Source organism: Hyperoodon ampullatus (assembly GCF_949752795.1).
Source record: "Hyperoodon ampullatus genome assembly, chromosome: 16".
Lineage (NCBI taxonomy): Eukaryota > Metazoa > Chordata > Mammalia > Artiodactyla > Ziphiidae > Hyperoodon > Hyperoodon ampullatus.
Window position 1 is genome coordinate 45,250,466 of NC_136929.1, and position 26,403 is coordinate 45,276,868.

A 26,403-nucleotide genomic window follows, 5' to 3' on the forward strand; every position below is an offset into this window, starting at 1 on the left:
ATCCTGCTCCCAGCCTTCGTGTGCTCTCTGTCAGCTGTGCTCAGCTGTGCTCAGCTGTTGTGTGCTCTCAGAAGGCCTGGATTTCTCTCAGTCTTCTGTCTGGTCCAGAGCCTTCGGAGAGCAGCTGCTTTGCATTGGGAGAGACCCCTCATGCCTCAGGGAGCAAGCATCCCGCTCAGCTTTCCTGCTCTGCCCCCAGCCATTGGCCTCCTACCCCATGTAGCTGGTGAAGACTTGAGGGAAAGAGTTGGTAAGAGGGTGCAGACTTGCTCCATGGTTGGGGCTTCATGACCGAGGCCCTTGGAATTCTAATCTCTCATGCCAATACCCACGCAGCTGTCAAAGTTCATAAAAAAAACTTGGCTGGTTTTTCTTTACCTTTATTTTTCTTCAGCTGTTCGTCAGGGATAAAAGCAGTTTGTCACGTCCCAGTATTTAGTTCTTACAGGTTTTCTTGTTTCCTCAGCTTCCTGATGGGTTGAAAACAGTAGCAAGTACAATTTTATAGGGTATCTGGCTTCTTTTGTTGTTAGGATGAGAACAGTGGTGTTTTGTGACTCCTTTGTAATGCTGCCAGAAGCTGTCATATTGTTAGTACTTGAATGTTTAGTTCATGTTAGATGGACCATGTGTAAGTGGATAGTACATCGTGTTTTTCCTAGGGATTATCTCCAAAGTGAACTTAAAGACCTATTTTGAAAGATAATCATTATTATCTTTGCATATCATTATTTGAAAAAAGTCCTATTTTGAAAGATAATCATTATTATCTTTGCATATCATTATTTGAAAAAAGTCCTATTTTGAAAGATAATCATTATTATCTTTGCATATCATTGTTTGAAAAAAGTCCTATTTCTTTAGTGAAGTGAATAATCAATACTGTGACTTACTGTCCTTTTAAACAGATAATTTTAAGTGTTATATTTCTTTAATGGGCTGTAGTAGCCCTATCCAGTAGAACCTTCTGTCACGATAGAAATGTACTTTGTGCGTGTACTGTGGGAGCCACTAGACTCTTGTGGTTCTTGAGCACTTGGTATGTGACTAGGGCAACTAAGGAACTGAATTAAAAAATTTAATTTACATTTAAATAACCACACATAGCTAGTAGCTACTACAATGAATAGTACAGGACTATGTACTACACATATATATGGTGAAAATAGTAGCTTAATGTGTGCACAGTTATGCTGAACAATTCCAGAATCATTGTGCTTTTTAAGTACACACTTCTTTACCTTTTTTGCTGGTTACCACTTGAAACACTGTATGTGTCTGGGTTCTCTGTTAGGAATAGAACTTGTGAAATTCAAGCAATTTTCAATGAATGAACAATTAGCTTTGTAAACTAATCTATGCATTTTCAAATATCCGTGGACTATTTCATGATATAATTGTAGAAGAAATCTCATTGCAGCAAAAATCCAGTTTTAGTTCCTGAGGCTTTAGCTACTCTATAGTTGTTCATGAAGTTCAAATACAGACCAACCTGAATAAAGAGAAATGTGATGTCTATCAGGCCAACAAGTTATGGAGGTGTAAGTAAAAGTCAATTTTTAAAATGCCTAAATCATGCCCTGCTCCCCCACCTCCCCACCCCATAGTCTGTACTATGAAAAGGACACTGGATGAGGGGCTGGGGGGCAGGACACTGAGTACTAGTTAGATTGCCAACCACTAAATTAGCTAAGTTACCTTTGTAAAAATGCTTAATTTGTTAATGTGTAAAGCAAAAGTCACTTATTAGACTCTTAATTCTATAATCTTAAGATTAGAAGGAATCCTTTGAGGTTGTGTATCTCTTCTGCCTTTAGACAGGATGGTTATGAAGACTCTTATTTTTATATTTATTATTTCTTTTAATTTTAAAGATTAAGTGCTGAATTAATTGAATGCCTCCTGATGAAATCACAGTGATAATGTAATTGACCCTGTTTGTTTTTTCATTTTGGGAATTAGGTAAATATTGTTGGAGAAGAGAATACTTACGTGTGTGCTATTTATTTTATCTTTCTTCATAGCTGGACAGATTTGCCAGCATAAGAATTCCAGGGAGCAAGAAAGAAAGGACTCCACTTTCCAACCTGAAGACTGCATTTTCAAGCAATGATTGCTCTTCAGAGATGAATGAAAACATTCTAAAGCCACTGTCAGAGAAGGAACTCTTAGAGCTTTTTGAAAAGATGATGGTAAGAATTTTGATTCCTTATAAAACGTTTGATGTAAAAGAAAGACTTTGCTTCGACTCATGTTAATGGAACCACACATGTCTGAAACTCAGGTTCCATAGGTGATTTCTGATGTCACTAAGATAGTACTTAAGGCATAGAGTTTTAGGATTACAAAAATAAGAATCCGAAGAAAAATGTCATACCAGTTGTTTTACACAGAAATACATAAAAACATAAACCTCTAAAGTATCAAATGATATACTTTTTGCCTTAAATGGATTATCTAAGTGGTCTGTCTGGGTCGGTTGCATTTGAGAATGACGGTCACAGCTCTCTGCTGTGTGCATTGTTAAGTGTGCGGATTTTTGGACCTTGTTTGAGTCTTCTCAGTTCTCACGATAACCAGGTTTGCATAGTCCTGCAACAGTTAAATCTGCACTTGAACTCACTGAGTTTGGGGTGTGCCTTTGTAATTCTTTTATCACCACAAGCTGATATAATTTCAGTCTAGAACAAAAGAACGTAACCATTTTTGCTAGCCTTTGCATCTGTCAATGAGACTTGTATAAGGTAGATTTCTTCAAGACTACCTTTGAGGACTCAAGATAATAAAGTGCCCCCTCATTCATGTATCATATGTGGAGCCACTACCTAAATTATCCATGAGATTCTGGAATCGTACTTTTTTGGTTCACTTGTGACTACCTTGTTAAGAAAAATTTTTCTTTTGGTTCATAATTGCTGGTGTCATCTGACTAAGTAAAGCAAGTAGGCCAGTGATGTTAGACATTTATGGAGGCTTACCGCAGCTAGTAGCTGTTAAAGTACAACTACCTAGGAAGTACAGAACATACTTGATGGTATTCTGTTTTGAACATGATGACTTTAGAAGTATTTTTCTGTTAGTCTTTCTTACCCTTCTCCTAGCTAAGAGTATCAATTTTAATTGTATGAACAGGGCAGATGGATTTTGACATTTTTGAAGTGTTTACACATTTTAATAACTGGGCCAGATCACTTGTTAAATCTTTAAAAAAAATTTTAACATTAATTAATTAATTTTATTTATTTATTTTTGGCTGTGTTGGGTCTTCGTTGCTGCCCGCAGGCTTTCTCTAGTTGCGGCGAGCGGGGGCCACTCTTCGTTGCAGTGTGCAGGCTGCTCATTGCGTTGGCTTCTCTTGTTGTGGAGCACGGGCTCTAGGCTCACGGGCTTCAGTAGTTGTGGCTTGTGGGCTCTAGAGCACAGGCTCAGTAGTTGTGGTGCACGGGCTTAGTTGCTCCGTGGCATGTGGGATCTTCCTGGACCAGGGCTTGAAGCCGTGTCCCCTGCATTGTCAGGCGGATTCCTAACCACTGCGCTACCCGGGAAGCCCCACTTGTTAAATCTTAAACAGGTCTACTTGTTGGCAGAAGATTTTTTGCCGTCAAACTCACTTTACTCAGCTGAAGTAAAATGAATGATTGCTTTCTCAGGGCTGCCCAATTTGCTAATGAGTGAGTTTGTCACAACTAAAGGCTTTAAAAAAAATAAAGAATAGGTTTTTTTTTTTTTTTTCTCCCTTTCTGATACCTTGACCATATCACAGTGGTCAATGCAGGGAAAACCTGCTGGAGATTCTAAAACTGAGAAGGGTCTTTCTCCTTTAAATGCGGACTAGTGATATTTCTCAGGCTTGTCAGGTGGGATACCACATCTTTGACAAATTTAAAGCTGTTTTTATGTCTGGGGAGGATGCTAGATTTAGGTTGGGTTTTATTTTTGGCTTGCACCTATCCATACCATTTTTATTAATAAAAATTCTTTTGAGGAAGCAACATTGAATAATCTGCCATTTTCATTTTTTGGCATTTGCCAAAATGAGGTTTCATTTAGTTGTTGTATCTAGATTCTTTGTTTTGGCATTGTACAGTTTAAAAAAATCTTAACGTTATCAAAGGTACTTAGATGATTTTTTCCATAAAGTAAAATCTTTGTTTTGAAGAACACCTCTTTTCCCTCCTTAAGACGGTCCTTTGAAAGACAGTGTGTTGACTTGATTACTTAATGAATGCGAAGTACAGTGTAATCCTTCAACATTTGTACTCATTTCACTTTTATTTAGGAAATTAATTTAGTTGGTCGTTGGGTAACATTTTCAGTGCACTTTTTAAAAGTAGTGATGAATTTTTAGTTATGCTACTTCTTAAGGGCTTTTTTTCCTCTTTGTCATCCAGTGAAAGCAGAATTTTTATCTGAAAGCTCATCTTGTTCTCTTTAGATCTTAGATATGTGAAATAGTTGTGTGAGCATTGCTGTGTATACAGCTTTGATTTATGGACATCAAATTTCAGTGGTTGCTCTTGAACTCACAGTAGATCTGTGTAGCTGGCTTTTTGACCGAGGTGAACATGGTAGGTACGGATTGAAAGTGACTTGTTTGTTCCAGCCATTGCCCCTTTAAACCAGCTCTTTCAGCTTATTCTTTCCTGCCCCTGGATAAAATTCACCACAGGTCCCAGAGTTTTCTGTTTGCTTTCAGTTAATGAAAACCCTAGTTTAATTTAAATAAGTTAACTTTTATCCAGAGAAAGCCTCTCACTTTCCCTCTTTGAAGGCTGCTCCACTTAAAGCCTCCAGTGCAGGCTGTGGTCGTGGCCGTGCTTGGGGCCGTGGTCAGGCCCGTGCTTGGGGCCGTGCCTGGGGCTCTGGTGGGCTCTGCTCTGTTTCCCCGCACTGTGTTTCCCGTCTTTCCCGCTCTTCAGACTGAACCTATCTCCTCCAGGATGACATTGGAGATGAGGGGAGGAGGAATAAAAATATTTTGCTGGCTGAGGGTATTTATAATCTAGCACTGGTACCATGGGATGTTGTGTTAGTTTTATTGCTGGCCGTGACAAATTGCCACGGATTTGGTGGCTTAAAACCACACCACTGTATTGTCTCATAGTTCTGTAGGCTGAAGTCCAGGTCGACTCAGCTGATTTCTGTAGGCTGACAAGGCTGAAATCGGTGTCAGAGGCTCTTATCAGAGGCTTTGGGGAGAATCCTCTTCTGATTTCATTTTGTTGGCAGAGTCCAGTTTCCCGATGTTGTAGGACTGAGGTCCCAGTTTTCTCCCTGATTGTCCTCTGGGGGCTGCCTTAGCTTTGAGAGACCTCTTTCCTGTCCTTCACATGGGCCCTTACATCTCAGACTCCATCTCACACTTAGAATTTCTCTGAATTCCCCTTCTGTGGCATCTCTTGCCTCCATGTGGAGAAAGTCCTCTGCTTTTTAGGGTTCATGTATTAGCTTGGGCTCACCCAGAAAATCCAAAAGAATTTTCCTGTTTTAAGGTTTGTAACCTTAATTACATCTGCAGAGTCCCTTTTGCCATGTCATTTGACATATTTACAGAAGCCAGGGCTTAGGGCATGGATATCTTTGGGGGACCATTTTGCCTCTCAGAGGTTAGGGGATTACAAATGTGCATTCCTTTCTCCTGTGGTATTTTCATGGCTCCCCTGCGCCCAGTCTCACCTATAATTCCCTTGTCACTGGTGACGTCTCCTTTGGCCTTCTGCCCCAGGCTTCCATGAGACCATTCCTCTGGTGGGGTCACCTTTGGGATGCAGTATCTCTTAGATGGCCCGGGCCTGCTTCTCCTTGGGATCCATATCCTGTCCGTGGGAAGCTCATGTGTCCTTTGCCGCAGCTCCTGTCCTTTATCTTGTTCCATTCAGAGCCTGTCCTCCACAAAGAATAGTTTACTCTGGCTCTTTCTACCAGTAGCTTTTCATTCTTGCTATTGTTTTGCTGTAGATGTTTACCCCTCTAACTGTAAGTGGCTTTCCAATCATCAGATCCTGTTTGCAACATGTAACACAGCACAGCTGACCTCTTGTTTGTGTTTCTCTTTTTCCTTTGGGTACCGTGACACTTCTTTCCTTTTCCTGATTTGTCTCCTCTCTAGCCGATTCATACCAGTTTACTTTCCATGCCTCCTCTTTGTATTTTCTCTGAGTGTTGCCTCTGTACCTCTTGTCTTCTTTATCAGTTGTTCCCTACACACTCCTTCTAGGGGATTGGAGCCCTTTTATACTGTAGAATATTCCCTATATTCTGACCCTTTGCTGTGTTTTCTACAAAGAGCAGCTATAATCAAGCTCTCTAAGAGATGTTAAACCTCAACAAAGCAGAAAGTGAACTTATTTTCTTATTTTTTTCCAGTTTTATTGAGATGAAATTGACATTTAACGTTGTGTAAACTTAAAGTATACAGTGTGATGATTTGATAGAGGTATATATATATATATATTTTTTTTTTTGCGGTACGCGGGCCTCTCACTGTTGTGGCCTCTCCCGTTGCAGAGCACAGGCTCCGTATGCGCAGGCTCAACGGCCATGGCTCACGGGCCCAGCCGCTCCGCGGCATGTGGGATCTTCCCGGACCGGGGCACGAACCCGTTTCCCCTGCATCGGCAGGCGGACTCTCAACCACTGCGCCACCAGGGAAGCCCGATAGAGGTATATTTTTTAAGAGGATTGCCACAATAAGGTCAGTTAACACGTCCATCACCTCACATAATTATCATTTTTTCCCCTGTGGTGAGAACTTTAAGGTTTACTCTCTTAGCAAGTTTCAACTACATAATATTTTTTTGAACTAGAGTCACCATTCTGTACATTACATCCTGAGAATTTATTCATTTTATAGCTGTAAATTTGTATCCTTTGACTACCTTCACCCACTTTCCCCACCCCTCAGTCCCTGGCAACCACCAATGAACCCTGTTTCTATGAGTTTGGTATTTTTAGATTCCACATACAAGTGATAACACACAGCATTTTTCTTTCCCTGCCTGATTTATTTCACTTAGCATAGTGCCCTCAGGGTCTATCCATGTTGTCACAAATGGCAGGACTTCCTTTTTTATGGCTGGATAGTATTCATATATATATGTGTATATAGGAATACACACACACACACCACAGTTTCTTTATCCATTCATTTCTCAACAGACACTTAGGTTGTTTCTCTATCTTGGCTATTGTAAATAATACTGCATTGAACATGGGCATGAAGGTATCTTTTCAAGTAAGTGTTTTTGCTTTCTTCAAATAAATACCCAGAAGTGGAATTGTTGGATCATATGATAGTTCTATTTTTAATTTTTTGAGGAACCTCCGTACTATTTTCCATAGTGGTTATAACAATTTACACTCCACCAGCAATGCATAAGGGTTCTTTTTTTTTTTCACATCCTCCCCAGCACTTGATCTTTTTTTTTTTTTGAAAACAGCCATTCTGACTGTGAGGTGATATAATCATTGTGGTTCTGATTTGCATTTCCCTGATGATTAATGACGTTTTCATTTCAATCCCTTTTCATAAGGGATTAATTTCCCTTTTCATGTACCTGTTGGCCATGTGTTTAACCTTTTTGGAAAAATGTTTATTTAGTTCTTCCCATTTTTAATCAGATTTTGTTTCTTTGCTTTTGAGTTATGTGTGTTCCTTATGTATTTCGGATATTAACTTCTTACCAGATATGTGGTTTGCAAATATTTTCTCCCATTTCATAAGTTGCCTTTTTATTTTGTTGATGGCGTTTTTTTTGCTCTGCAGAAGCTGTTTAATTTGATGAAATCCTTCACGTTTATTTTTGTTTTTGTTGCTTGTGCTTTTGGTGTCATGTTCAAAAAACTCATTGCCAAAACCAACATGAAGGAGCTTTTCCTCTATGTTTTCTTCTAGGAGTTTTAGAGTTTCAGGTCTTAAATTTAAGTCTTTAATCCATTTTGAGTTAATTTTTGTGAGTGGTATAAGGTGGAGTCCAGTTTCTTTCTTTTCTTTCTTTCTTTCTTTTTTTTTTGCAAGTGATTATCCAGTTTTTCCTCCTTTATTGAGGAGACTATCTCTCCCCATTGAGTATTGTTGGCTCCCATTTCAAATATTAGTTGACCATATATGCATGGGTTTATTTCTGGACTCCTGATTCTGTTCTGTTGTTCTTTGTGTTTGTTTTCATACCAGTACCATAATGTTTTGATTACTATAGCTTTGTAATATAGTTTGAAATTGAGAAGTGTGATATCTCCAGCTTTGTTCTTTTTCAAGATTGCTTTGGTTATTCATGGTTTTTGGTGGTTCCATACAAATTGTAGGACTGTTTCTATAAAAATGCCATTGGAATCTTGATAGGGATTGCAGTGAATATATAGATGGCTTTGAGTAGGATGAACATTTTAACAATACTAATTCTTCCAACCCAAGAACACAGAACATTTTTCCATTTATTTGTGTCTTCTGCAGCTTTTTTCATCAGTGACTTACAGTGTTCAGTGTATAGATCTTTCACCCCTCAGAGCTGCTTGTGTATAAGTCCCTTGTGTAATTTATCCTTTATTTATTATTTTGATATGTCTCTCTGTTAGATTAAATCCATGCAGCATCATCCAACTGGTTTATCATCCCAAATAACTGCCTGTTGAATTAGGTGCATCTTTCTAACTTTTAAGATTTCTAAGGCTTTACATTGCTTTTCACCTTCAATACTATGTTTAGGTGGAAATTATCTTTAATTGCCAGTTTGCTAAATAACACAAAAATGTTAAAATAATGAATAGGAAGAGAGATTTCATGCATTCATATTTTTTTTTTTTGTTTTCTCACTTTCACTATCTGTTGAGAGAACGAAGGCTGCAAGAAAGGTCATCAACAGGCATTAAATGAATGCCAATGATGACAGAATTACTCTAACAAAAATTATTTAAATTCTGGACTTCCTGTCATCATTTGTAAGCATGGAAGAAGTGGTCTAATAAAGTTGCACGAATACTTAAGTATGAATAGTAATGATCTAATCTTTTCTTGGGAAGATGTTTACTAGGCTCTATTGTAATGTAGGAGGGAGCACATTTATAAAATGCCATCAGCATTATCTCTTAAGCATGTGTTTGAAGTGTTTATTGCCATTAAGAGCTTAGATGACCTACTATTTAATACATATTTTAGCTTTTAGTGTGGGGAAACATAGTATAGATAATCCTAAAGGCATTCAAAAGTTAATTTTGAAACAATTTTCAGTATGTACTATCAAGTTGAATCTATTTTTGTTCAGTGGTATTTTTAAATAGGATATGTGAGGTATACAAAAAAGGATAGAACATATATAATTAATTGAAATACTTTGTGTACTCCTTTCAATCACATTCTTCTTTAATTCCTGAAGGTGAACAATACCCTGAATCTGTTGGTTTTGTTCCTATATGTTAAAAAAAAAAAAAAGTTTTCTGTGTCTTAATGATAAATGTACAGGAAAAAAACTTTTTTTCTGAACTACTTGCTGGTAAGTTGCTGACTCAATGCCTCATAATCCCTTAATATTTTAGTATTAGTCTACAAAAAAGGACATCCTCCTACTTAACCACAATATAACCACCACCATCAGGAGGCTAACACTGATCAATTTCTGTCAACTAATCCTCACACTCTTAAGTTTTACCAGTAGTACCAGCAGTGCTCTTTATAGCAAAAGAATCCTGTTCAGAACTGTGTGTTGTATTCAGTTGTCATGTTTTAAAATCTCCTCAGTCTAGAAGAGGTCCTTAATCTTGTATCTTATGAATTTGAAACTTGAAGATTCTGCCTGATTAATTTGTAGAATGTCACTGAGTTTGCATTGGTATAATAAGGCTTTTTAAGTTTTGAAAGTCTGTTGGATATAAACAGGTTACCTAATACTTTAAACATTTTTTTTTCTTTGATCATAAGTGAGGTTGAACATTTCTTCACACACTTATTGGCCCTTTGGTTTACTCTTCTGTGAATTTCTTGTTCATATCTTTTGCCAGTTTTTTCCACTGAGGTTTTTTCTTTTTCCTATTGATTTGTAGAATTCATCACATATCCTTAATGCTCCTGTCAGTTTATATGAGTTGTAAGTATCTTGTCCCAGTCTGAGTCTTGTCTTTTTACTTCCTTTTGGGGGTGGTAGGATGGATGAAAGTACAGAAATGTAAAAATCAATGTGGCCAGATTTATAAATCTTTTTATGGTTTCTGCTTTTTGTATTGTTAACCAAAATTTCAGAAACAGAGACCTGATTGAATAAACAGGTGTTTATTTAGGGTTTGTTAGGATTGCAGCCCAGGAGATAAAGATTCAAGGACCATTTGAATTGTGTTCCTTTGGACCACAAAATGGGGGAGGGTTATAAAGGCAAAAAAACTGCAAGGTTATTTACATAAGTTGTCTGTCAAGAATTAGGACTGGAGTTAGAAAGAAGTAAGGGTGCTTGTTAATCAGGGATTGTCTGGGGTCTGAACTGATTACGTAGCTGTGAAGGGGGACAGACTTTGAAACTGCTACGGAGTCCAAGCTGCTAACTTGCTCCTTGCATGACAGGCCAATAAATGGAGAGACTGAGGCGCTGGGGCAAAGAATAGTGACTTTATTCAGAAAGCCAGCAGACCTAGAAGATTGTGGACTAGGGTCCCAAAGAACCATCTTACCCGAGTTAGAATTCAGGCTTCTATACTAAAAAAGGTGTAGGTGTGGCTGGTTGTTGCAAACTTCTTGGTTTAGGAATCCCTTGTTCTTGCAGCTGTCCACTTAGGTCTGATCACAATGTTCCTGTAAATCTTCAAATGCTATTTCTGTTCCGGAAATTTTTATCTCTATAGGAATGAAAGTTTTATACCTTAAAGGTCAAGCCTGGGAGGCAGACCCTTAAGAATGGGCTATCATGTATAATATATTTCAGGCTATAGGCAACTTCTTTTACAAAGGTGCAGAGTCAGCATGACTAAGCAAGGCAACAGAGCACAAAGGTTAGAGCTAAAGGAATAGATACAATATGGAGTCAGGTTTGTTCTTCTCTGTTCGAAAACTACAACTACAAGGGTGCAGCTAGCAGATACTAGGAGATGTTGTTTCGAAATGGCTGGTCCTGTTCTTGAGTTTGATACAGTTTAGAGAAAATTCAAGTTCTTAGAGATGCAGGAATGTGTCTGAAACCACATCAACAATGATCTGGCCCCATTTTGGATGCCTGAGCCATAGTTGCTCCATTTAGATTTTTAAATGGTCTTAAATATGTCATAAGTATATTATTTAAGAAATCCTTCTCTATCCTGACATCATAGATCTGTTCTTCTACATTCCTAAAATTGTTAGAATTATGATATCTTTATGTCTGACGTGAGAGATTGGATCCAATACTTTTCCTACATGGATAACTAGTTTTTCTAGCAGAATTTATTGAATAGCCATTCTTGTCCATCATTTGTAATATCTCCACTGTTATACATCAAGGTATTGCTCATATGTAGGTTTGTTTCTGAGGTTTGATTTGTCCATTGGTCTGTTTGTCTAGCTCTGCATTTATATCCATTGTCTTAATTTATATGACTGTATAATAAGCCTTCATATCTAGGACCCCTGTCCCTTCTTCAAAATTGTCCTGGCTCTTCTTGGCCCCTTTGTGATTTTATATTAATTTTACAATCAATTAGTTAAGTTTTATTATAAACCCTGTTGGGATCTTGATTGGAATAGCAATAAATTTATTGATTTAGACAGGATACATGCCTTTGTGATATTAAATTTTTCTGTGAACACTGGATATCTTATATCTATCTATTTATTTATTTCAATTTTCTCTGTTCCTGAACTGTAAAGTTTATAATTTTCTCCCTAGAGGTCATGTACATCTTTTATGAGCTTTATTCCTTGGTTTATTTCTAAAATGTAACTAGTATTTTAAAAAAATTAACATTTTTACTAAGATTATTAATTTGTGTGTTGCTTTTGGTATTCAGTAATCTTATTGAATTCTCAGTGTTTTTTTTTTTTTAGAGCTTTTTTTTTTTTTTAAATGATTTATTTATTTATTTTTGGCTGTGTTGGGTCTTCGTTTCTGTGCGAGGGTTTTCTCTAGTTGTGGTGAGCGGGGGCCACTCTTCATCACGGTGTGCGGGCCTCTCACTGTCACAGCCTTCTCTTGTTGCGGAGCACAGGCTCCAGACGCACAGGCTCAGTAGCTGTGGTGCACGGGCTCAGTTGCTCCGCAGCATGTGGGATTTTCCCAGACCAGGGCTCGAACCCGTGTCCCCTGCATCGGCAGGTGGACTCTCAACCACTGCGCCACCAGGGAAGCCCCGAATTCTCAGTTTTTATTCTTTGTAGAGTTCCTCATATTTTTCTATGTATGTAATCAGAATATCTGTGACTAACTTTTGTATCTTTTCCTATTCTTATTCCTTTCTTTTTCCTTTCATTGCACTGAGTAGAAAACCCCAGAAAAGAGTTAATTTTTTTTTTCCTGTTCCTGAAGTATTTGGTAAAGGCCTTTTATTCATTTTACATTTCAGTTATTTGAATTAAGTTGGCTAGCCCTTCACTAGACTCGCCTTCCAATGAGGCTGACGTGTAGTTCTGCTAATTTTTATCCTTTAAACTGAGTATATCCTCCATTACTGATTAAATGAGTGACTATGTATGATACATTTCTGTTTTCTTTTATTTATTATGTCATTAGATCAGTTTTCTAATCTTTTCATAAGAACTCTATTTTATTGGACTATGAACATTTAACTTTATTCATCTTTGTTCCCTTCATGTCTTCACAGTGCATACTTCATGTATTGTTGAATGAGTTAGTCTGTTTCTTCTGCTTTGGTGAATACCATGTCTAAGCAAGAAAAAATATAAATTAGTACACATAGAATTAAATACTGAGATGTCTTTGTGTTCTTAGCTTTGTAGTCAACTCAGATATCTTTGAAACTAAGGTCCAGAGGAAGAAAAAAAAGCTCAAGTGAACTGATAAAATTGAATTTGATTCTTTTTGGTACAGTTCGTGGGAGGATGGTTCTTATTGCTATCTTTATTCCACATTGCCACTCTTTGGGTACACACTAAAGATAATTTTCTTTTTTCGTTTTTAATCTGTTTTTCCACTTTCATTGTTGGTGTTAAAGATTTATGCATAGCTATTTCTTCAGTCAGACAAATGAACACCTATTGTATTGGATGTGTAAGTGATGTCTTAAGGGTCACCAGGAGTCTTAATGAAACACCAAGGAAAACTCGTTTGTGTTAGTTCTTTAAGGGCCAATTAATTGACTGCTGTAGATTCTTACTAGCAGTTCGCTTATTTCAAGTATTAGCATTTTTTACAAATCTACTTTTCCGTATCATGGGTGTTTTTTATTTCTTATAAACTATAAAAGTATATTTTGGGTTGACCAGATAAAATGAGAGTGGTTCTATGGTAATGCTTTGTTCTGATCTATTAGTTGTCACCCATCTCCCTCTCCTTCAGGTAGAAATTGAAAAATTCAGGGAAAGGTTGTTTAGAAGCAATCCAAATAATAATCCAAATGGGGGAGGAGGAGGAAGAGAGGGTAGAAGTGTAAGGCTATTGTCAACTTGATTCATGGGTTGTGTTTGTCAGGGGGATAATGTCAGTGCCTCGTCGTTTCTTCTAGATCCAGATAAATGAGAAAATAAATGATTTAGGAGCCTTAGATTTTGCCTGGTGGGAGTTCATGGAACCAGTCAAATGGTTAGAAAGGAGAGTTTTAAAAGGATAAAAGTTATGATAATGTTTAAGCTTGCTCTTTTACTAATTAGGAAGTGTGCAGGTACAGCCTTTCCAAAAGATGAAGGCTTTTTTTTAGTATTATATTCTTCTCTAGAAAAGTCAGCCTTTGTGCTTTGTGAAATAACCATTTTATCCTTTATGTAATTTACAAAGAAATGGCTTTGCTTAGAAAAGTTGAAAAGCAAATAAGTGAATGAAACCCTTTTTATAAGTAGCAGTGTTCTTTTCTGCTGGATTATGTAACAGTTGCCTGTGATTGTAGGTGCTTATGCATAAGCTTGAACAGTTTCAGCCAGATTATATTCCAAAGTAGAGTTGTGCGGCATGCTGCATATTCATCTCATTTCTTGTCTATTCTGCTAAAATTTATAGCATATGAGAAAAAAAGTGATATTTAAGTTTCTTCTGTGTTTGTTTATTCCCTGATACTGGCATTAGGTTAAATTGTAATTTGGTTTCAAATTGAAATAGTTTGCACTCTTTCTATAAGCTCCAGTTAGAATATTCGGTTGAATAACAACGTTTATGAGTTTGTTTTAAAACTCTGGGTAAATGCTATTTTATGGCGCTGTCCTGTTAATGAGTTAGCTATCTGATTTCCTGTTAATTTTAATTGGGATTGAGTAAGGACATTGTGGATAGAACAGTGAATCCAACCCCACTATTGATGAAACCAAAAAATCTGACCTCTTTAGAATCACAGTTATATAAAAAAAAATGAAAGGATTATATAAAGGTTATAAAACCTTATATAAAGGTTAATATAAGAACATAGTAAAAATGATGGACAAAGAAAGATAAGCTGTTTTATAGCTTTAGCATATTTATGGGCATCTTCAATATAAAGTAGTAATAGGGCTTCCTTGGTGGCGCAGTGGTTAAGAATCCGCCTGCCAATGCAGGGGACATGGGTTCGAGCCCTGGTCTGGGAAGATCCCACATGCCACGGAGCAACTAAGCCTGTGCGTCACAACTACTGAGCCTGCGCTCTAGAGCCCGCGAGCCACAACTACTGAGCCCGTGTGCCACAACTATTGAAGCCCACGCGCCTAGAGCCCGTGCTCCGCAACAAGAGAAACCACCGCCATGAGAAGCCCACGCACCGCAACAGAGAGTAGCCCCGCTCCCTGAAACTAGAGAAAGCCCATGCGCAGCAATGAAGACCCAACGCAGCCAAAAATAAATAAAACAAACAAACGAAAATAAATTTATTTTAAAAAGTAGTAATAAATTTAATTCCAAGTTCCAGGGTTTTGGTTGTATTTATCTTTTACAGGTTTTCTAATTTTACTTAAGCCTAATCTAAGAATACAGTATATTAAATTGCAGAACTACATGAGATTCATGTAGTTAATGTGCACTATTTGGGAGTACATAATTACCTGGAATGAGATCATGAAATCTTTGATGTTTTTATTTGGCACTAAACCACTCATGGTAGTAAGAACATTCCTCAGTAGGGATAAACATCAGCAAGACCTTTTGACATTGTGTGATATGGAAGATGAATTCCAATGTGGTGAAGGACAGAATTATACTTTTAGAAGAAGTATGGGTAAAATTGCTCTTGTAGGATGTTAGCTCTGAGGTCTCAGGAGAAGTAATTAGGGGATCATTGTGGACCTTGTATAACCAATTTGTGGCTGTAGTGAAAAAAAATTAGCAAAACTGCTACCAAGAACAATTATTTTGGCTTTAACCCATGAAACAAAGCACTGAACACTACTGAAATGAGATGATAACTGTTGACTTAATCAGAATGTTTGGTTTTGATATTGCTGTGCTTCCAATTTTTACCGTTTAATATTATGCTTATTGATCCTCATGAATGTTTTGATCCATTATTGTACTGTTTTTCCAGGATACATTTTATAACTCTAGTCATGCTTCTGCCTGTCTGTCGTGTTTTTCCTCTCTGGGTAAATTTCCTCACACCTGACCATCTTCAATTTGCTGCTCGTGTATTCACTTAATTCTCCAAATAAGCCAATCATTTTAAATTTAGTCTGACTCTCCATGGCATTAACTATCCCACTCAACTTGATTCATGTAAATTTAGTGAACATGCTGTCTTGTAAAATCCACATCCATGAATGAAAATAGTGAGTCTAATGTTTGTAATTCAGTTGAAAAAATGTCCACTCTCTGTTTGCCATTCTCTGCTTGATTACACCTTGGTGCTCACTAGTTGCATGTATGTGCATGAGTATTAAGATTACATCTTTTTTTCTCTCTCAGTTTTGCCAGAGAAGAAGTAGAAGGTATTTATTTTGTGTTGGTATTTTATCAGCCTAGGATGGAGTCAAGGTGTCTAAAGATAGTAGCAAACTTGGATTTTCCTGGTTTGTGGGAACTTCTGGCCCCATCTGACACATAGGAAAAATCCTTTGGAGCATCTTAAAAGCTGCTGGCTTGACTACATGTCATTGACCTGGTTTCCAGGTCAGGGCCACAACTACCCATCTGGTGTCTTTGTGCAAGTTAGAAAAATGTGTACACCTTCTTTCCTCTGAGAGGACACAGCGCCACACAAAGTCACACAGCCTGGTGAGTGAAGTCTTGGTAGGATCTCAGCGCTATTCACCTCTCAAGCAGGTGCTGCTTTGCACAGCTCACCCACACATTGACGGTTCCAGGTCACAGAGGTTGTGTGTGGTTCTGCTAGTGCTCCCTGAAGACATGATGGATTTTAGCTTGGCCAGTTTTACCTGTGCCAGTACCACTGCCTGGAGACCCTGCCTCTGGAGCTGGACTTTGTTTCCATTACTCTTCAAGGCTGGGGCTGTGAGTATTATCTCTGGCTCCAGCTCCATTTCCCAGAAAATTACCTGCATTTCATGTTTGTCCCAAAATAGGATTAGCAAATTCTATTTGGGAAGTTTTATTATATCTCATTTGACAAATATCTAAAAAGTATATGCAATATAAAAGAGACAGCAAGTGTAGAAAAAAGTTCTTTTAAAAATTATCTGTGAAGGAGGAAAAAGAAAGGCATATACAAAGGAGAGCTAGGGTTGAGGGGAGGCTTTTTTCTTTTAATTTTTAATCCATTAAGGATTAACATGTTTATATACTGAGACCCAACCAACTGAGAAGAATTTAGTGAAACGGGATTAAAACAGAGTAATTGATGTGTAGTGCCCTTTTAGGAGGTGAGAGGAAAGAGGATCCAGAGCATAAATGAATGGGATTATCTTTGGATAGAGGCAAGAGTTGGCACAGAAAAATTAGTGTGCAAATACATTGGTAATAGAGGAAACAGGAAATTGAATTATAGGTTCCTTTTCATGGAGGAAATTAAAATTTGCTTACTGAAAATGGTAGGTAGAAGCAATGGTTTCATAGCTCCTGGAGCATGGCAAGTTTGAAATGAGTACTCTAGGGAATGTGAGGAGAGACCACAAGGATTTCCCATCAATGTTGTAGGAAGTGATGGACCATAAGAGCCTAATTGGGAGAAAATGGAGGGGGTCACGACACTGGAGGTTTTATTGAGGTCAAAAAATAGGTGGCTTGGGAGTGGGAGAAGTGAAAAGATAGAAGATTGAGGTCAGAGAAAAGGATCTTGGAGATTATGATTATACTAGAGGTGGAACAGTTTTTAGCTAATGAAAAGGCTCAGGGGTGGTCATGAAGACCGTGGCTGAGGAAAGTGGAAATGAAGATTGCTGGTTGTCGGTGTGAAGGCATGGGCTGGCAGAGGAGTCAACACAAGGTGTTGGCTGCCGAGCATGTCAGATGGCATTAGCCCCAGCGGAAGTGGGATTTTAGATAATGGAGATAAATAATATGGAAATAAGAATGGAGAGACAAATCTAAGCTACAGGACTGTGGCCAACTTATAGGATTTCCCTAAGTTTCAATTCTCTTATCCATAAAGAGAGGATAGTACATACCTCAAAGGGTTATTACTGAGTATTAAATAAATTATGCTTATAAGTGTTTTAGCAGAGTGCCTGGCTCAGACTTAACCGTCATTTAAGATTATAGAAATACCAGGTCCTTGTGAAAAGGTGTAGCAAGTGTTGCTCGGAGAATGAGTGAGAAGGATGGTCCAGAGAGCAGATTTGGAATGAAAATGGGAAGACATGTGAGCAACTTGAACTTTGTGTTTTGGAAAATTCCGAAGGATGCCCGACCTTTAGGTTTGGAATGGACTTCTGTTACCTGTGTCTTAACTCTTCCTCTCGGTAGCCTCAGATTTGTCTTGATAGTGGTTTCTTTACTTCCCTCCCCTCCATCAAGTTTGTGTGTATTTATTGTGGCCAATACACTACAAACTTTTATTTAGTGGATGTTTAAAAAACTACTGTAGTTTTAAAGAATGTAAGATGTTCCATTTTTCTTGTTCTTTTCAAATTATTTTTTAAAGCAGAATTTTTATGAATATTTTAATTTAGTTTTTAAAAAACTTTATTTTGAAATAATCTTAGACTTACAGAAGAGTTGCAAAAATAGTACAGAGAATTCTTTTATACCCTTCACCCAACTTCCTCTAATGCCAGCATCTTATATAACTTTAGTGCAATTATTAATACTAAGAAATTAATGTTGGTACAGTAGTTACTAAACCACAGACTTTATTCAGATTTTAGCAGTTTTCTCACTCATGTGCTTTTCCTGTTCTAGGTTACAGCCCAGCATCACATCTTATGTTTGGTTTGCCATGTTTCTTTCATCTCCTGATCAGTGGTACTTCCTCATCTCTCATGACCTTGACACTTTCCAAGAATCCTGCTTATTTTTTAGCATGCCCCTTAATGTTTTTTTCTTCAGTATTTCTTCCCTGTATTTCTGAAATCTGCCCCTAGTGCCAGTCAGACTCACAAAGTGAAGTAGCACAGTGATTCAATTTAAGTATAGTTTTTAATTAGAAAGTAATTAACTAGAGGAAAATTACTTTTTGATGCTGCAACTCCCAATTTCCCCAGGCAAAAAACTGTGTTTAAGCATGTATATGAAGGTAGTGCTATAAGTGAGTTAATTCATAATGTATGTTGCTAAGGTATTAATAGAACTTTCACAACAAAACCAATAATTACTCTTCAGATTGACAGACACCAAAGTTTTGATTGATGACTACTCAAAAAATATTTTTAAATGAGCTATATTCAGTTAAGTAGCCAACTGATCAGGTTTTTCCATTTAAAGAAATAGATATTTATCTCATACCCACTGAAATATTAGCCTCCTTCAAATCATTCCTCAGGCCTTGTACAATTGTGTGTTCTATGTATTTCCTGTTTATTATTTTATTTGTTACAGATATTTATTGAGTTACATATATATCAATATATAGATATATATTGAAGTAAGCTGTTTTTCAGGGCTGTTATAAACTCTGTAGCTACAGTATCATTCTGTATCTATACAGTGTACTACATGTCCTGACCTACATTTGAATGGAAGAACTGGTTAACACACAGAAGTTTATATTGCTTGTGTAGGCCATAAATGTGGGTTTCTGTATTATTCAGTTCTGCTTAGAAAGAAGCCTTATTATAATATAAAGTAAGTTATTTTCAAATGGTGTAGTGGACACTGTTGGTGCCCCTCCAAGACGCCCTTTCCCAGGCTGGTTGCAGGCGTACCCAGGTGTGAGTGTTGGCTCCTGGTGGTTCACAGCTGCCCTCTTAATCCAGAGATTTGGCCTCAGGGAACTGGGATCCTGCAGCTAAAGGCTGACTGACTTGGGTGGTGTCAAGGCTGGCCTCTCCCTCCAGGTACTATCTACTGCTGGGCACTTCAGGCTGAAGCGAGAATCCAGCTGAGGCCACATTTTCGAATGTCCCTGTCTCAGTCCCCTTTTCCTGAGAGCATCCCCCTCATTAATCACCTGCACCTGCATCCCTGTCCCAGGTCTGCCTCTAGGGAACGTGACCTAAGACAACGGAAATGCGATATGATCATACTAAGCAGCTGTGAACTCACTAATGTGAAAACTGATGACTTGCTCACAAGAGACCCTTTACAGTTATCTGGAAACTGCACTGGACTGGGTGTCTGGGCTCCAGTTCTCAAGCTTCTAACAACCAGATAGCTCTGAAAAGTCATTTCATTTCTATGAGCCTGTATTTTCTGTTGTGTAATACATACATGGAGTCTAGACTATGTGATATTCAAAATCTCATGCTGAAGGTTTTGCCTCAAGGCAGGGGCTTATTAAATAGAGATGCTTGGCTCCCACATTGCTTCCCACCTCCAGGTTCTTGGATAGCTTTGGAAGATGTTCAGCTTAACTTGAATTGGAACTGTAACATAAAATATGGATGTGCATTTTCTGGGAAAAGCTTCCAATACATTTCACTAGGACTCTGTGACCCTCAGAGGTTCAGTGCCAGTATCTTGTAGAGTTTTCTTCTTTTTTAGCCCTGTTCTCCACTGATAAAGATTCAAAATCCATTCTAAAAATTCTGTACCCTGTTCCATAGATACATACTTTTTTTTTCTTTCCATCACTCCCTTATTTCTCTTTTTCCTTTTGTAAAGGGCAGAACTTTTCTTACTCTTTTGAGTGCCATTTCTTCCTGGATGTAAAGAGAAGGACCATCTGTTAGATGAAGTTACATACCTAGTGAGTGATCCTGGAAGGTTTGTGCGATTATGTAGGTGATTCCAAACTTCTCTGTAGTATCATTTCTTCTTTGTTTCCTCTTGTTTTTAAGCAGCCACTGTCATCAAACTTTCGTTATGGAGTTGAGTGTCATATTTAGACAAGAGAGGTGGGGTAAGCCAGAGGAAAGAAGTTGGGAGAACTCTGGGTTTCTTCCTTAATTCCAAACATACAACTTTTGTGTATAAGCTCATGTCATCTCGAAGATGCCTTTCCAGAAAGAAAGCAGTAGCCTTTTCTTTCTTACAACTCTCCACCTTAAAATTTTATTTTGATTTCAGCCACAGCTAATGGGTTTTCTGTTTTTTAGTTTTCTATATCTATTAAGTATTTTAATTTGCTGGTTAAAGAGGCTGGGTCACGTTTGGCCATTAGACAGAAAATAAAAAATACAGTGAATAATTTAAAACAGATGTTCTCTGTGCTCTTAGGTGCCCCTCACACACACCTTTTATAACAATTGCTCCTTAACTTCCTCATTACTTTTTCTTAGTTAAATTCTTTATAGATTATATAAGCTGTCTCCACTCATAATTTTAAAAAAATCAACATATAATGCCTTACTGTACTGTATAATAAAACAGTATGTGTTTCATTGTAAACACTTGGCCATCGACTACTCAAGAAGGCACAATAAAGTCACATTCTGGAGTCTTTGCCTCATGCCACTGTGAGTACAACAGCTACGATGTAGGTTGATATAGGTGTGTTGTTCTGTTGATTCAGATACCACAAGCAGCATTGTCCTGGGATACCTAAATTTCAGAAATGGAATACAAATGATGGTAAAGCGTAAAACAAAAACAGTGTAACTATAATGTACAGAGTAGTTGGATTCTTGGAAAATTCAATGTATATTAAGTTACATAATATATAAAGTATTAAATATGTAACAATTTACATATTAATTCTGTTGTACATCTAATTTCCTTGAATTAGAGTCTAGGCGTAGATAATTATGGTTTTCCCTCTCTCGTTCTGTGTATCTCTCTGTGAGACGCAGGACAGTTTCTTATTGTGTAGGATTAGCTCATGTGTTGCAGAATGTCTAGCACACCTTTCCCCTGTAAATGCTGGTAGCATCACCTCAGTCACCATGACAACCAAAATGCCCCGAGACATTTCCAGAATACTTCCTACGTGGTGTTAAGGTGTATTGAAAATCACTGGCTTAGAGAAAAAAAAAAGAAACAAAATAAACCATTATTCACATAATAGGATATTTCTAACCAGAATAGCCAAGAGTGACATTACTAATTGCTACCTTTTATTGGAGTGTCAAATGGGACAACTTCTAAGATCTTATTTTGTATCAAGGTGAAATGAAGGGAATTTTGACTTTTAATTGCTTCAAAGTTTTGGTAGCCAAAAACCGAGTCAGCTAAAGGCATAAACTACAGTGTCTGAATTGTAGGACCCTTATAAAACTTAGAAGAAATTTAACTTTCTGGGCTCCCTAGGTGATCCAAAGTCCCGATTTTTACGGGCACGTTTCTGAGTGGATATGTAGGTTATATACATTAAGATGTCCTACACTGCACACAGATGACCCAAGCCTAAGATCAGGAGGAAATCCATTTGAGCTGCCCTCTCCTTCGGCCATTTTTGTCTTACCTCAGCCTCCCTTCCTTTGTCAACTGAGCTGATAGATTCTGGTCGCAATTCATATCTTTATGTGGATATCATTGACTTGCATGTTTTAGTCAGAATTAGGCCTGTAGCAAGATCTAGCTTACCTAAACCTTTATTTTGATTGGTGCTGTTGAGAAATGTTAGGTTTTTAGGTGGTACTTCTTTTTATGAGTGCCACTTTTATGTGATTTAGAACATGCAATAAATTAATTAATGAATATTTTTGATAGGGGTGGAGAAGAGACAGTTAAAACTGTAGGATGCTTCACCTTTTGCTAGGATCAGTATTAGGTATTTGGTATGTGCTTGTAGCTTATCAGAATCTGGACAGGGATTGGCTTATTTACCTTTTAATTCTTATGATATATGGAGCAGCGCTTTCAGAATGGTGCAAGATGGCTTCAGGTACAGCTGTTGTAAAAATATGTTTATATTTTAAAATATATTTATCTATATAAATTATAAATATTATACATTGTATATAATATATAATATTTATAATTTATATAGATAAATATATTTTTATATGTAATATATATATTTCACAATTATATATAAATTGTGAATCCTAATAAGCTTATGGAAGGCAGAAATCTTCAACTGTCTAATTATCTATAGTGATGTGAATGTAATTTTACTAGCCTGCTGTGAATTTAAAAAGTTTTTCTGGTAAGTGTTTTACCTGCTAAAATGATCTAGAATACTCTGTTCTCTGTATCTCCAGGTCCTTTCTCTTTTTTCTCCTGGCAGAGCTACATGTAAATCATTCCAAAACAGTTAATGCTGCTTTAGTCACAAATTATTGATTTTCTGTTCATTGTGTATGTAGAACTGTTGCTCTACTTAGATTCTAAAACGAGGCTTTTTAATTGTGTTTTCCAGGAAGATATGAATTTAAATGAAGATAAAAAGGCACCATTGCGGGAAAAGGACTTCAGCATCAAAAAAGAAATGCTGCTGCAGTACATTAATACTGCTTCCAAGACAGTAAGTAAAACTTTCAAGTTGAGAAGTACTGCTGAAGCATGTTGTGGTATGGAAAACAATACATTTGCCTAATGGAGTGCCTAAGTTTGCAGGTAACTGTAATCATAGAGCTTTTGTATGTATAATTAAAGGTACAAGTATTATAATAAGTTTGTTTAATTTGAAAGTATTTCTCACCTTATAACTTTTAAACTGCTTTTGCTGTTTGGCCACTCACACTGTTAAGAAGCACTGTGGTTGCTTGGTCCACTCACTCTAGGACACCCCTCCTTGTTAGTGAATTAAGATGGGTATTGATTTCTAATGTCACTTATAAACTGGGATAATACTTGTATTGTAGAAAAGTGAGACTGATTTTACTCTAACTACCTAAATCAGGATACATAATAGTGGCTTAGAGGCATATCTTTAATGTGAGTGTCCCTGTGGATAAAATTAGCTTGTAACAAATTATAAATGTAGACACTGAAAGGAGCATTAAGAATCCACGTGGCTGCCACTTTTCTAGGGAAACATGAAATATGTGGGTGGAAGTAATAACTAAATGTCTGAGAAACATGACTGGCACACAGAATCAATTATATTTATTTCATGGAACAACAAATTAGCTTTGTTGTCATTAAAAAAATTGCGACTAAGTGGATTGGATGAAAAATATAAAATGGAAGCTAATGAAGAAGCAAGGCTCGGTAGAAAGACAGTAGGAAATGCTTTTGGCTGAACATAAAATAGAATTGGATTGGAGAAAAATAACTAAACACACTGTAGTTTTCACTGGATACTTTAACCCAAGGCCAGCTTATAAGAATATAAGTTATTTATACTTTAACTCCATTTATCTACTAGACCAGTCAGTGATTCTGAGGTATTTCTTTTGGAAGAAAGACTCAAGTGATGTTTAATTTTTAAACATGTCTCGTTTTTTGGCTGCCTGATGTTCAGATGTAGAATTCACTGAGTACTGTGCTTTTCCCAGTTCTTTCTATGGGCTCTGTATCTTGCCATTGAGATGTGAATTGCTTTTGTCCCTTGATGATACTTGGCCATCACAAATTAACAGTGGGGATTTAGGAGTCAGAGCTCCGTGTTTTGATCTTGGACATCTTATTTTATCTTTCTGATCCTCAGTCCCCTCGTCCATAAGATGGGGCTGATACCTACAGCATAGGCTTGTTGTTAGAATTAAATTGTTTATTCTGTGATTAGAACGTAACAGATTTTTAACTGGTGGCTGCCTCTTGTGGTAGCAGTGGTTGTAGTAACAATTGTTTGTTTTTTATTTTTCTTTGTGATTTACTGTTGAAATTCTTACTGTTGAAATCATTACACCACAATTAAAAATATAAGTAAATGTACCTCAGTAAAAATACAAATTTCTTATTAGTGAGTCTACATTTCTAAGACATTCATTTGTTCACTCAACACATTTATTAAGCATCTGTATGTCAGGCACTTAATAAAAGTGTCTGTATTTAAGGCCCTGGCGATTGAGCACCAAGATAGTGTGTCATTGTATCCTATGGAGCAATGAGACACAGATGACAGAAACACACAAACACATGTAATGGGAGGTGAAATGTGATGTGGGGAAAAAAAATGCAGGGGGAGTGGAGATGGTGTACCTGTTTTATGTAGAGTCATCAGGGCAGAGTCTCCTGTTAGGGAATTTTAAATCCAACAAGCATGAATCCACTTAATATAATTACAAGAGATAATACATTAGTTAGAACTGGTATAGAAAACCCTAGCATAATAGTGCAGTTTAATTCTGGAATTTCAGACAAACAGAATTTTTAATAGAATAAACTGACTTTTTAATAGAATAAACCATTTTGAACTTCTTCACAGTGGATCTGTTTCAGCTTACATTCGCTGATTTTAAAGTTTAATACTCTATTTTGGACTTGGGCTGGAATTTATTTACCAGAATTAAGTAATTAGATTATCAGGATTGAAATAGATTAGTTATCCAAAGTATGATTAAAGCATTTAATTGGTGTGTGGAGAGTCATGGCTTTTCCTAGGAGGGTTCTGAATAATTCAGCAAATGGTTAACATTGTGGAAAGTTCAAGCTGACCAGTCATCTATTTTTGCTCTGGAAGTAAAAACACATTTTATTAACTCTAGGATATGGACTTTGTTATGCTAGTATATTTAGGTCAATGAGTACTGAAAAAGTTTCTCTGAGAAAAACAAAGTTCATAGATAGGTTGTTCTAGAGAGGATGTGGGGACTTTGTCAGATGTTAACATTTTAGCCTTAGAATTTGCTTTGAGATTCTCTTTTGTGGGTAAGCATTAATATTATTTTTTGGAAAATAGTATTGATGCCTACAGTTGATTTTTTGAAAACGCTTTTGAAATGTTAACACTCGGACTAGCCCTAAAGTAGATCAGCTTGGTTTTAAAATAGGAAAAAACAAAAAAAACAATAAAAACCGTCGATCAAACTAGGTTGTTTCCAAGATCTTAGTAGGTTTCAGTTTAGGTGGCCAAATAGTAAGACTGAATTTCTTCAGTTAGGAAAGATTATTAAAATTTACTAAGCAAATATCATATTTGAGGCTAAAAATGCCAGATTCACGTGTTTCTAAGTTCCTAGGGTGTGGGTATGTGATCCAGGTTTGGCCAGTACAGTCTGATGGCCAGGTCTGGTGGGGGCTTCTGAGAAAGGTTTCTCTCCCTTATAAAAGGGTCCAGAGCAGGAAAGCTGCCTTTCCCTGCTACTTGTCTTGGCTGTGAGGGGGTGTGGGGTGCTTGACGCCTGACGTCATGGAGCTGCTGCTCTGGCCCAGTGTGGTCCTGCCTCCAACCTCTTCCATTATGTGAGGTGATGCCAGTTCTTATTGAAGCTGCTTTAAGCTGGGTTTTTGCTTTGCTGCTGTAAACATCCTGATAGACCATCCAGATACACTTTGGCCTATGTGGGCTATCTCTTTAATTCACTCTGGAAATTTCTCTTTCCATCCAAAGGAGTATCTTAAAAGATCCTCCCCTCACCCAGTATACTCAGAGCATAGATGGGGAGGCACTACAAGGCCAGGTGCCCATCCCTTGGTAAATGACTTGTGCTTAGCAGCAAGTTTTTTGGAGAAAACTTCTGTCAAAAAAGAATGATACAGATTTTACCTATGTACGATTACTTGCTGGAGGGTAAGACTATTCTGCAATTAGTGGTAAGGACCTTATAAGTAGGATGTGACATGATAGTCCAAATGGAAGAGAACCCACAGTTCCTGAACAAGGTAGGATGAAGAAAATTCTAGAACAAGAGAGGATCTCTTAAACCACAGTTGCCAAAGAATTTTCCTATTTTCTAAATGGAAGTGAGCTAGAATTTAAAATACAAATCTACCATATAAATGTATTTAATTATGCTTAACCCAACTGTAAGTATAATTCTGTTTTATTACGTGTGGTTCA

General features: G+C 37.3%; 1 protein-coding gene across 1 annotated transcript in view; it reads left to right on the top strand.

Annotated features, from left to right (window-relative positions):
• DIAPH3 (diaphanous related formin 3) overlaps window positions 1–26,403 on the top strand; it is a gene marked incomplete at both ends in the record, with an annotated part of 534,203 nt that overhangs the window by 53,141 nt on the left and 454,659 nt on the right. The window contains 2 exons of the mRNA XM_079721707.1: window positions 2,025–2,192; window positions 22,876–22,980. Of these exons, the coding sequence (XP_079577833.1) occupies window positions 2,025–2,192; window positions 22,876–22,980 (273 nt within the window). The remainder of the gene's footprint in view (window positions 1–2,024; window positions 2,193–22,875; window positions 22,981–26,403) is intronic.